Source organism: Gobio gobio (assembly GCF_949357685.1).
Source record: "Gobio gobio genome assembly, chromosome: 13".
NCBI classification, from domain to species: domain Eukaryota; kingdom Metazoa; phylum Chordata; class Actinopteri; order Cypriniformes; family Gobionidae; genus Gobio; species Gobio gobio.
Genome location: NC_137106.1, coordinates 7605561 through 7617716, shown reverse-complemented (window position 1 = coordinate 7617716; position 12156 = coordinate 7605561). Strand labels below are relative to the sequence as shown.

At 40.5% G+C, this 12156-nt stretch overlaps 1 protein-coding gene across 1 annotated transcript in view; it reads left to right on the top strand.

Moving 5' to 3' along the window:
* babam2 (BRISC and BRCA1 A complex member 2) overlaps positions 1 to 11143 on the top strand; it is a 166581-nt gene extending 155438 nt beyond the window's left edge. The window contains exons 9-12 of the mRNA XM_079832471.1: positions 4974 to 5044; positions 6245 to 6327; positions 7675 to 7828; positions 8595 to 11143. Coding sequence (XP_079688597.1) covers positions 4974 to 5044; positions 6245 to 6327; positions 7675 to 7828; positions 8595 to 8658 — 372 coding nt within the window. The 3' untranslated portion in view covers positions 8659 to 11143. The remainder of the gene's footprint in view (positions 1 to 4973; positions 5045 to 6244; positions 6328 to 7674; positions 7829 to 8594) is intronic.
* Positions 11144 to 12156: the final 1013 nt, after the last annotated feature.

Sequence of the window (12156 nt, the reverse complement as noted above, 5' to 3'; positions counted from 1 at the left end):
TTGACTATGTGTCGCTCAACACGTCACTTACTTCGTTGCTCTGATTAGTTGTAGGTCTATCCAATTGAGTGCAGAGGCATTTTCTTTCCTGGTTCGGTTGAAACACCCCATAATCACAGCACAATGGAGCAGTATTATATTCTGACTAGAATCTGAGTATGTCATACGATGTCAGGCTACAAATGTCTAGCTCTGTCGATCGGTTTATTCTTAAGCCGTTTATGATCTTACGCTGATAAAGGAAAACACGTTTATATGACCACACACATTGTCAGCTTTTAAGCATAATCGGTTTAAGAATTTGCATGTAAATGCACTCAATGAAAGTTTTTTTTTTTATGGGTTTTTGTATAAAGGCCTGAAATAAGGTCTGAAGTCATACCCCCTTGTGATTTTTCTTTTTCAAAACTTGTCGTGATAAACAAGCGGCTAAACGGGATACAGAGGTTGTCTGGGACAATAAACTTCATCAGAGAAATCGCACAAACTCATCTACTATCACAGCCTTATTGTTTATAATCACACTCAAACTAAAAGTTTGTGAAAATGTTGTAACACTTTATTAAGGGGAACACATATTCACTATTAACTACAACTTTTGCCTCTATAAACTCATAATTTACTGCTTATTAATAGTTAGTAAGGTCGTTTTGTAGCGTATACGTATGTAGGTGTTGGTAGGATGAAGGGATGTAGAATATGGTCATGCATTAATATGTGCTTTATAAGTACTAATAAATAGCCAATATCCCAGAAATATGCATGCTAATAAGCAACTAGTTAATAGTGAGAATTAAACTCTAAAATAAAATGTTACCAAAATAAAAACTAAAAGAGTTCAAGTCAGTTCATTTAAAGCCTGTGTTTACTTTGTACTAATGGTAAATGTATTTAGGCTTTAAAGTTCATCAAAGTTGTGAAGAAAGAATCATAAACATTTGTTGCTCACTGGAGAAATCCAATTGGGTTTTTGCCGAGGGAACCAGGGTGAGACTGACTTCCTACAAAAATATGTTATCACTGCAGCGCTCTATAGTTTTTGTATGACAGACCAAAATTTAAATCATTATTCAGTGATAATCTTCAACTCTGCTGCTGCTCTCAGATCAGATATAGCACAGGTTTCATGACCTACACTATGTTTATGAACGTGACACTTTAAACAGATCACATCTCTGTCAGTAAAACAGTTATGGATGGTATTTTCTATTTCAGAATGAGCACCCGGACACCGGAAGCTGGACTTTGAACTTTTGCAATCGAGCAGCAGGTTTTAGCAATGATCTCACCTGTCAGCGTCTCCCACGCGCCCTGTGTGGGTGTAGAGTTCACTGATCCAAAGTTCCTGACACACCTCCTCTAAACAAACAAGGCTTAGAGAAACAAAAAGAGCAAGTGTGCGTGACTTTTTCATTGATCAGCCTAATGTTTCTCTCAGATGTGGGTCTCCTCTGAGTCATGAAACAGAGATCAGCATTGATTCTTACATCACACATCGTACACACTAACATCTGAGCTGCTCTCACCTGTGAAAAACATGTCACTCACTTCACATAGAGCAGCTATATCTAATCTGATCATCTGATCTAATGGATCACTGCTGAAAGACAAATAACTATTTCAATAGGAAAGAAGTTTCTCTTACACAGAAGATGCCAGCTCACATTGTGTAGCGTATTCACATCATTTTTGCCTACTATTTTGATGAGAAGTTTTACTGAATGAGTTAAATTGAGTGACATTATGGAGCTGTTTTGTCAAAAGACTAAAAACTTTGAATAAAAAAAAAGGAATAGAAATAAATAAAGGAAAATAAATGTCTTGGTACTTGTGTAGGAAATACAGGTTTGAGTTAGAACAGACATTATGGGCCATATCATACACCCGGCGTAAGTGTTTTTTGCTAGTTTCAGCTCGACGGACTTATCATTTTCACGTCCAGCGCCACGTGTTTAAATAGCAAATGCGCTCGTGTCCATCTGTTCACCCATGGGCGTGCTGGTCTGAAAACCAGGTGTGTTCAGGCGCATTGTTAGCGCGTTGCTATTTTGAGGAACTGAAAACGACTGCGCCATTGACCAACAAAATGGTCTAAAATCAATAGCTCAGTATTTTTTGTGTTATTTAAAGGGTGTGTAAGTCTATAGGGAATGGGAGATGAGACTCTGATTGGTTTATTGCACATTACGCCCAAAACACACCCATGACTAGATACAACCCTTTTAGACCATGCGCCTGGCGTGCAGACCGTTTTTTCCGTCGTCAAACTAGCAAAAGTGGATTTGTGGATTCTAAGTGCACTGTGCCATGCGCTTCAGACCATACACCTTATGTCTTAAAAAGGATAGTTCACACAAAAATAATGTTGTCATTATTTGCTCCCCCTTAAGTTGTCCCAAATCAGTACGAGTTTCTTTCTTCTGCTGAACACAAACGATATTTTGACAAATATTGGTAACCAGACAGTTGAACGGTAGCCATTGACCTCCATAGAAGGAAAAAAAATACTATGGAAGTCAATAGCCCCTTTCACACAGCAATCGTGGTAAATTACCATAAAATTATCAGAATGACTTTACTATAATCTTCATTCTGCGTTCACTTCACACATCATCATACCAGTAATTTACTGCTAATGTTACAACTTCCCCTACTGGTAAATTGCCAGAACCGATTTACCTGTATTGAAAAGGTCAAGTTCACACATGATCTCTTACCGGTAATTTACCAGTAAAGACTGTATGTGTGAATCTTCTTTTGTGTTCAGCAGACGAAAGAATCTCATACAGGTTTGGAACAACATGAGGGCGAGTAAATGATGACAGACTTTTCATTTTGAGGTGAAAGCCCATTTTCACCTCTCTTTCCATAATAATTTCATATGTCGTGTGCTATTCGGTCAATAAAATTTCAAAAATCCCCAAAAACTAGTACACTAGATTCCAAGAGGGTTGCCAATTGGCTATTACTTTACTAGGAACTTCAGCATAGGCCTACTGAAGAAATCATCTGTTGTGGCTGTCGCACATCTAACATATTTTCCTCCATAGGAAATGTATCAGCAGAAGATTGATCTAGGATTCTTAACCATTTTCCTTTACAATGTTTTGTGGTGACAAATGGAACATTGGCATTGGGCAAACAAAAGGTACAACCTGAAGGACTGCAGTCTGCCAGGAGGTCAGCGTGTGTAGGTCACCATCATGCAGTAGTTCAGGACCTGAGGGTCTCTCATCTGTGTCCAGTGGAGGTCTCTGACCGCCTCAAGCCGCCCATCAGGGAAACAAACACTGCTTAGGCCTGACTTTCTATGGTCATTAAAAATCCCATGGCACTTCTCGTAAAAGAGTAGGGGTGTAACCTGGCCAAATTCCCTCCATTGGCCCTTACCAATCATGGCCTCCTAATAATCCCCGTCTCCACCAATAGCTGGTGTGTGGTGATCGCACTGGTGCTATTGTACTGTGGCTACCGTCGTATCATCCAAGTGGATGCTGCACACTGGTGGTGGTTGAGGAGAGACCCCTGACATGAGTGTAAAGCGCTTTGGGTGTGCTATGTAAATGCCTTATTCATTCATTAGGCAAACGCCATCCCTGGATGCTGAATCGCATAAACAGGGCATGAAGGCAACAGCTCAGTCTTTTATTGTTACTAATAAAGTAGAGCCCTAGATATGCGCTCCATATGCACTATATTGCCAGAAAGTTTTGGGACGTCTGCCTTTACATGGACATGAACTTTATTGACATCCCATTCTCAATCCGTAGGGTTTAATATGGAGTTGGACCCTTTGCAGCTATAACAGCTTCAACTCTTCTGGGAAGGCTTTCCACAAGGTTTAGGAGTGTGTTTATGGGGATTTTTGACCATTCTTCTAGAAGCTCATTCGTGTGGTCAGGCACTGATGTTGGACGAGAAGGCCTGGCTCGCAGTCTCCGCTCTAATTCACCCCATCGGGTTGAGGTCAGGACTCTGTGCAGGTCAGAAGTTCCTCTACACCAAACTCGCTCATCCATGTCTTTATGGACCGACGCTTTGTGCACTGGAGCGCAGTCATGTTGGGACAGGAAGGGGCCGTCCCCAAACTGTTCCCGCAAAGTTGGGAGCATGAAATTGTCCAAAATGTCTTGGTGAAGCATTAAGAGTTCCTTTCACCTAGGTGCTTGATTTTATACACCTGTGGCCATTTAAGTGATTGGAACACCTGAATTCAATGATTTGGAGGGGTGTCCCAATATTTTTCAATATATTCATTTCGAAAGGCTGCGTCCTCCAGAGCTCGCATTCGAAGGCTGCATGCGTCATCAAGGCTGTCTCATTTCAGAAAAGTAAGTAGGACACTCCGAATGCGACCTTCAAATGCGCCCTTCTTTCACAGGAATTCGGAGTGTGCATGAGGTGTATCCTTCGCTGCTGCAGATAACCCACAATTCTTTGCGACGCCAGCAGATATACATGCAAGCGAAGATGTGGTGTTTAAATTTAAGTAGTTTCAAGCTTGTTTTTGTTTTTAAGCTGTATTACCTCAAATAGGTAGTTGTGGTAAACAAGATTACAAGTGTTTAGTGATTTTTAAACGTTTAGAACAGTACTTTGCTGTCAAGGCAAGAAACATTTCATAGTCATTTTCCTAGTTATAAATCATTTTCATTCAAATAACTGGTGTGAGAGCGCAACGCCACTGTGAACGTGTTGGCATAGCAACGTGATACTTCCTGCCTGTGTCCTACGAAGGACGTCTTGTTTAATTCGGATTAAGGACACTCCGCATACCGCATCCTTCACAGGACGTGTCCGCCTTCGAAATGAAATGAAATGAGACACAGCTATAGTGTATCATCTGATTAACCATACATCATGTGCACATTCAGCTGCATGCGTTTGGATCTAATTTTTCCATCAATGCACTTGATGTCATTTAATGCACTGTCATTGAATTCTCTTTTTTATTTATGTTTTTCTCAACTCAGGTGCAGTATGTCATTCAAGGATATCACAAGAGGAGAGAATACATTGCTGCCTTTCTTAGTCACTTTGGAATGTAAGTCTGTTTTTACCGTTAAAGACTGCTTGATGTATCTCTGTGACATTTGGAGGAAACCAAGTTCATTTAGCACACATTTAACGACCTACAAATGAGAAAAACACAAGCAATGCATCATAAATGGAGCCTTAGAAGGCATATTGCTTATTTCACTCTGACAGAGGTTTTTTATGTAAACTTCTAGCTCTATAGAAAGCCAAATGTGATATGATAATCTTAGGGCCCTCCAAATCAAGACAATGAATAAATAAAACTGGTCTTGCGAGTCCAGGCTTGTAGTGGTAACCAGTATAGCTACTCTCCACGCCCCTGTGATCATGAGAAATTAGTTACCAACACTAATTCCTTTTTTTTTCTTAATTACCGAGGATAATTCTGCTTCTAATCTCATAAACAAGTACAGACAGTAACTTTATAATGGGCTGTAATACACGAGGCACCAAGATGTCTCCGGTTTATTAACACACCTTAATACATTGTCAGACAAGGCAGTCTGGCAAGAGGCACAACCTTACATGCTGATTTATTAAAGTGGTATTAATCGAGGCTATTATGGGAAACTTGCTTTTTGGGATTTAGTAGGGCAACAAAATATTCCCATCTCTTGCATTAGCATGAATACATGGTTCTTCAGTGCTGTTCTCTTTAGAGTTACCATATTAAATATCCCCTGATAATGTCCCAGAAGATATACCATGGCCCTAAAGACTATTTGTACATGAATGACGTTGCATGAGATGACAAAATAATTACAGTTTTAATGGTGGCTTAAATACTTTTGAGTCCACTCTATATTTGATTCACTCGCAGAAGGTTTGAAACTGAAATTGCAGTTTAACACTGCAGTGGAGTAGGAGCATTAATTCGTTGTTATTTCTTCTTGGTTACTGTCACAGATGATCACTTCCGTTTTCTTTATTATTTCCTATGGCGGATTGTTTGAAAGGGAAGGAAGGTTGACTGCAATGTTGACTGCAGTGTTGTATCATGTCCTCATGTCTTATCAAAATAAAATCCAACGCAAGCTAAGATCATTAGTCTTCTTTTTGATAGAAATGACTGAGTCACGAAGGATTATCGCACTCTCTAGCCTCTATGTGGCTATTGGATGCCGCTAATAATGGCAATACGCCAAGATTTCATATTTTATCCAACAATATAATTAAGTGTGAATCTTTCTCTATTTTGACTGCACAGGGGGGTGGTAGAGTATGATGCTGTTGGGTTTACCAAGCTCACCCTTCTGCTGATGTGGAAAGACTTTTGCTTCCTGGTCCACGGTGAGATACACAAACACGTTCCCTTTACGCAATCCAGACTCATTGGAAACTACATTACTGCAGAACCTGAAGGCACTATAAGCAATTTTTTTTCATTGTAGATTATGAAACAGCCCATTGCCACGAAAAAACATGCCTGTGTGTACTTGTAAAATGGCAGTTTCAAAGTGAAATGTCTAGAGTCTGGCACTAAAAAGCGAAATGTGACTGTGGCAACATTTAATTACGTTGACCTTGACGCGGATCACAAGTGCAATGCTGTGTCAAGTGAGCTACCAAGCAAGTTTACATCAGATAAGCCGTCAAAATGCATTAGTTTACAAATGCAATATGTGTTTTGAGGTTGCAACAGTATTATGCAAGGAACCGGGCTATTGCCAGCGTTTCATTAAAAAACTGAAAAAACCTGCTAAAATCTGGTTTTAGGTTTTGGACACTTTCTTTTGCTTAACACCAGCCTGGCCAACTTGGTAGACCACCTTAAACCAACTAAGACCAGCCAACCAGCCTAGGCTGGTTTTAACAGGGATTAAAAAAGCAACATTTTGAGCAAAAAAATGAGATTTTTTATCAAAGACTACATCCAGATCAAATTTAGAACGACGATCAAAACATAGATGGAGTAGTTGGAGTCCATCAACACCCCCAAAGCTTCACAGTCCTATAGCTCGCCCTAGGTCAACATTTCATTCATTAACATTAGGCAGTTTTGATTTATATGCCGTTTAATGTTGATGACCGCGTTATTTTGCATATGCATATGATTACATTAGAGCCCTGCACAGGCCTCAAAACTAGGCCCTAGCCCGGCCCGTGTCCGACAGCTCATCAAAATGATCAGCCGGAGTCCGACTGGAGCTTTTTTTAGGTATGACGGGAAAATTGGCCCGAAGCCCGGCCATAGGGGTGTAAAAAAGTCGGGGCCCGTCGGGCTCAGGCAGAAATGCAGGGCTCTAGATTACATATGATATTGCTGGTTTTTGCTTCTTCTTCGCATGTGTTTTGATCAGGAGATTCAGTACTCTTTCACAAGATGCGTAATAGCGGCCCCTACAATAGAGTTGATAGCTCTTTATTAATATATAATCTGCCCCCATTATCATAATTTAGGTGAAAAGATACAAAAGTTGTTAGGGTTTTACTGCGACTAGTGATCATTTCAGCTGGAAACTTCAGTGAGTTTATATATAGGTACGGTTTTGCGTTTTTGCAGAAATGTCGCTAGAGTCGCGCATTTCCATTGAGCCTGGGTTGCCTTTCTGTGATAATAATAATAAGATGAACTCCTATCAGTTTCTGTTCTGGATGATCTGTATTTGAGCTGTTCTCCATGCTATCTTCCTGTAGTGGACCTGCCTTTGTACTTCCCTCGAGATCAACCCACCCTCACGTTTCAGTCTATCTATCACTTCACCAGCAGTGGGCAGCTCTACTCTCAGGTGCAGAAATCGTACCCCTACAGTCCACGCTGGGACGGCAACGAGATGGCCAAACGAGCCAAGTAAGAACAAATGAATAATGAATCCTCTCAGCAGAGCAACAGATAGTTTTCTCCCTGTGAAATGGTAACTCTCTCAGTTGGTTTCACTTCATGTGCTATGGTGACCTGAATGCAGTTGAAGTGTGGCTACTGGAATGTGTAGTATTCACCTTTGGACTTTTCTCCCAGCCACACCTCATAGCTGGAGAGCACTCTTTGTCCCGAGTGTGATAAGTGTCAGAGATAATACCTTTCTGTTCGTGTTAGGTCCGTGTCTTATCTCTGTTTGAAAAACTTTTCCTCAGGCTTTCTGGCTTGGCTTTAATCAAGTAGTGATTTCCAGCACATACTGGATATTTAGGGAGATTTCAGGTGGATTGGGACACATTTCCCAGTCATCTCAATGGCAAAAAGCGTCCCAATCCACCTGAATTCACCCCTTTTTAATATTTTCTGTAAATTGACCTGATTGGTTGTGGTGTGTATTCCCTCACTTAAAATTATAACTTAACTTAACATCCTGCAATATTATTGCTCTAACTGCACTGACACTATTGGATAGAACTGAACTGAGCTGGATGAATGGACTCAACTTTACACAGCTTCTGAACTGAGCCGTATTCTGGCTTGTATTTCAATAAAGAAAGCTTTGTTTTTGTAGTAAATAGTCAACAGTCATAAGGTCAGGGGGATTTCACATTTCAGTTTCTACATGACACTGCTGTTGTCCTGTCTCTTTCTCTTTCTTTTCTGTTTCTCTCACTCTTGTTTTCTGTCTCTCCCACAGGGCTTACTTCAAGAGTTTTATCCCTCAGTTCCAGGAGGGGGCTTTTGCCAACGGTAAACTGTAGATTTACAGTGGGATTTACAGTTGGAGTTGAATGGAGGGCCTGTGGACATGTGGACATGTTGAGTCTGTTTAAGAAAGTCTGCCAACTGGCCCTCTTTAATGTTTCTGCCCTTACGAGCAATGTCATCTGGTACATTTAAATGTACTGTGTGTATTATTTTTATGATTTATATGCTTTTTGTGTTATCTCATGTTCTTTATTAATATATGACACCAATAAATCAAGTTGCATTGCTACTTTCCTCCGTTTTCTTATTTTTTATTCTTATTTTTTATTTTTTATGGTCTGGTTTCACAGACAGGGCTTGGATTAGTTCAATTAGGACATTTAAGTAGCTTTTATAAACGTGCCTTAGAAAAAACATTCCTGAATCTTGAGACAAAACAATGGCACTGACATATTTTAGTGATAGTGCAAGTTGCTTTCAGTTAAAACAGCTCAAACATGCATTTAGTCTGGGACTAGCTTAAGCCTCATCTGTGGAACCAGGAGAAACCTTTTTTTTTTTAATTATTATTCATCCACAAATTGTTTCGTTTTGTACCTTTTTTAGGCAAATCAGATGAATTACTTGCTGAGCTGTACCAGTGTAACATTTACCTGTACATTTCAATTTGTTAAGATTAGTTAACTACATTAGTTGACACCAACTAACTATGAAAAATACTTACTAATATTAACTCATTTTAGTGTTAAAAAGCAGCTCCAAATCTACAGTTCAATATGGCCATGCTTAGATGAATGTGGACATGTTGGATTTGATTGGAGTGAGCTCTCCTAGTGTGTTAGTGAAGGCCTAAATGCTATATACACCAATGAGCCAAAACATTATGATTTTAATTATGACGTAATATGCTGTTGGCCAAAACAGCATCGACCCGCCGAGGCATGGACTCTACGAGACCCCTAAGGTGTCCTGTAGTTTCTGGCACCATGTCATTCACTGCGGATCCTTCGAGTCCTGTAGCTTGTGAGGTGGAGCTGCCGTGGACTAAACTTGTTGGTCCAGAACATCCCACAGATGCTTTAGATTGGGATCTGGAACCTTGAACTCTTCATCATGTTCCTCAAACCATTCCTGAACAATGTGTGCAGTCAGTGTGGCAGGGTGCATTATCCTGCGAAAAGAGGCTACTTCCATCAGGGAACACTAGTCCTTCCTCTGACACTGTTGGTCAATTCTCAGCACTGCTGGCCTGAAGCGACCTCTGGATACTCTGATCCAGACGCCTTGCCATAACAATTTAGCACTTGTCAAAGTCACTCAGATCTTTGTCCCATTTCTCCTGCATCAGCACATTGATTACGATAACGGATTGTTTAATTATCCTCTAATCTACCCAGAGCTTAAAATGTGGCCTTGTTAAGCCCGGAACACACCAAGCGGCCGTCGGGCAGTTTTCGCGTGTCGGCCAACTAAGTTTTCTCTGTGTGTTCCACACCGTCGGCTGACGTTGGTCCTCGTCGCCTATTTTTCAGCCGATTTGAAATGTTGAATCGAATCATTCATGTTGATTCGTGTTGATTCGTGAACATGCGATTCATGTTGAATTGAATCACACCAAGTGTCTGCTTGGATCACACCCAGACGTTGCCGACGTGAGGCAACGTGAGCCAACTCAGCAGTCTGCTTTCGTTGCCGCTAGTTGGTCTGCGTCGGTTTGGTGTGTTCCTAGCTTTAGATCAATGATATTCACATCACCTCATAATGTTTTGTCTCATCAGTGTATGTTACTTGTAGTCTTTTTTACCATTTACTTTTCAATGTGTGAACAGGCACTATAAAATATATTTATATATAATACTTTTAATCAGCTATAAATACAAGGAATAGTAGTAATGCTTTGCATTGCACAGCTATAGATATTCATATTTATACTAGTCTGTATGAAGTAAGAAGTCAAAAAAAGCTGAATTTATGAGCACTCTTATTTCTAAATTGGTGCATTGTAGTCAACATCTTGTTTTGTTTATTCTTGTAATTTTCCAAGGAGAATGTAGTTGACTGTTCATCTGTGCACTGCATTTTGAAGGATTTGGCCTTATTTGCATCTGTGTATGTGTGAGTATCTGCATACATGTGTTGTTTTCTTGTGCTCAAGCCTCACTCTGATGGAAAAGTGTCTTGACGTGTCGTCACTGTCAACCCTGATCGCTTTTAAGCTTTTAACAGGGTTTCAAACGCAAACCAGAGTGAGCAGTATGTGCGCGAGTGTGTTTGTTAAGGGAGTGTAGTCGAGAACGGGATGTGTGGGAGAGAACCTACAGCTGAGAGAGGGGGAGACTGTGTGAGCGAGAGCGCGCTTGTTTTCATCATTAAGCGCAAGGGTCATTGTCAGGGGTCTTTGTTGGCCTGGGGATCTGCCCTCTGCTATATTTATGGTTGGTAATGTAGGAGCTGTCATGTCTAATTGGGAACTACGGGATGAATGTATGTGGGCCATTTAATGGAATCAAGTCTGTTAATAAAAGAATTAATAACAAGATTCTTTCTGTCCGTTTTCCCTTCCACCCACTGTAACCTCTACCGAACTGCTGCTAAACTGGCCCTCTCAGACTGTCCGTGGACCCCTATTTAAGGGGGTTTTGAGAGAGCTGAAGGAAAGGTTGATGGCCTCTTCAGGCCGAAACAGTTTCTTTTTTCAGCACCCACTCGATCAGCTCTAGTGCTGCATTAACAGTAAAGTGTAGTGCATTATGGATTGGGGCGAAAACAGAGTGCTTCCTCTGGTGTATTTCATGCACATGTCAGCAACTTGTATATCAAAGTATACTTTTTATTTCAGAGTTGTAATAGGGATGCAGATGAATAAACAGCTGTAAATGAGGTGTAGAACGAGCCTGTTTTCCTTGTTTTCTTTTGGCTCTCCACTTTTAGTGCCGGGGTCTCGCCTGCCAACTTCGCTGCTAATTCCCCAAATCCACTAATCCTGCCTTATTTAAACCATCTTGATGGCAGCAGGCCACAGAAAATAAAAACCTTGGCAATCTGAACGATGTACAGATTCATCAATTGCAACGGTATTGTCATTCCAAGCGGGTAAGTTAACCTTTGAAGGAATTGCTGCTGACAGTTTCAGTTGTTTGTTTAAGTACAGGCTATTTTAAAATGACTTCAAACCATCTGTTAATCTGAGTGCATACATATTTCTAAACAGGTTTAGAGGAGTCCCAGCCGCAATCGTGTTTCGTGTTTCAACACGAAAACAACTCTCCTCCAGGTTTTTCCCAGTATCCTAATGGTGATTATTTGGAAGATAAACGCAGGAAAACAACAAAAATAGTTGTGTTTAAGCTGTCTATAAGGCTCTGTTTACACCTGGTATTAAGATGTGTTTTGGTCGATCGGATCACAAGTGGACTGTGCTAATACAGGTCTAAAACATTTTGAGCTTATCCAATTTCGAGCACTTCCAGAGGTAGTCGAAAACACATTTGACCGAATTGCTTTCGTATTTTAAACACTCATTTGGTCAAATGCATTTAAACAGCCACTAA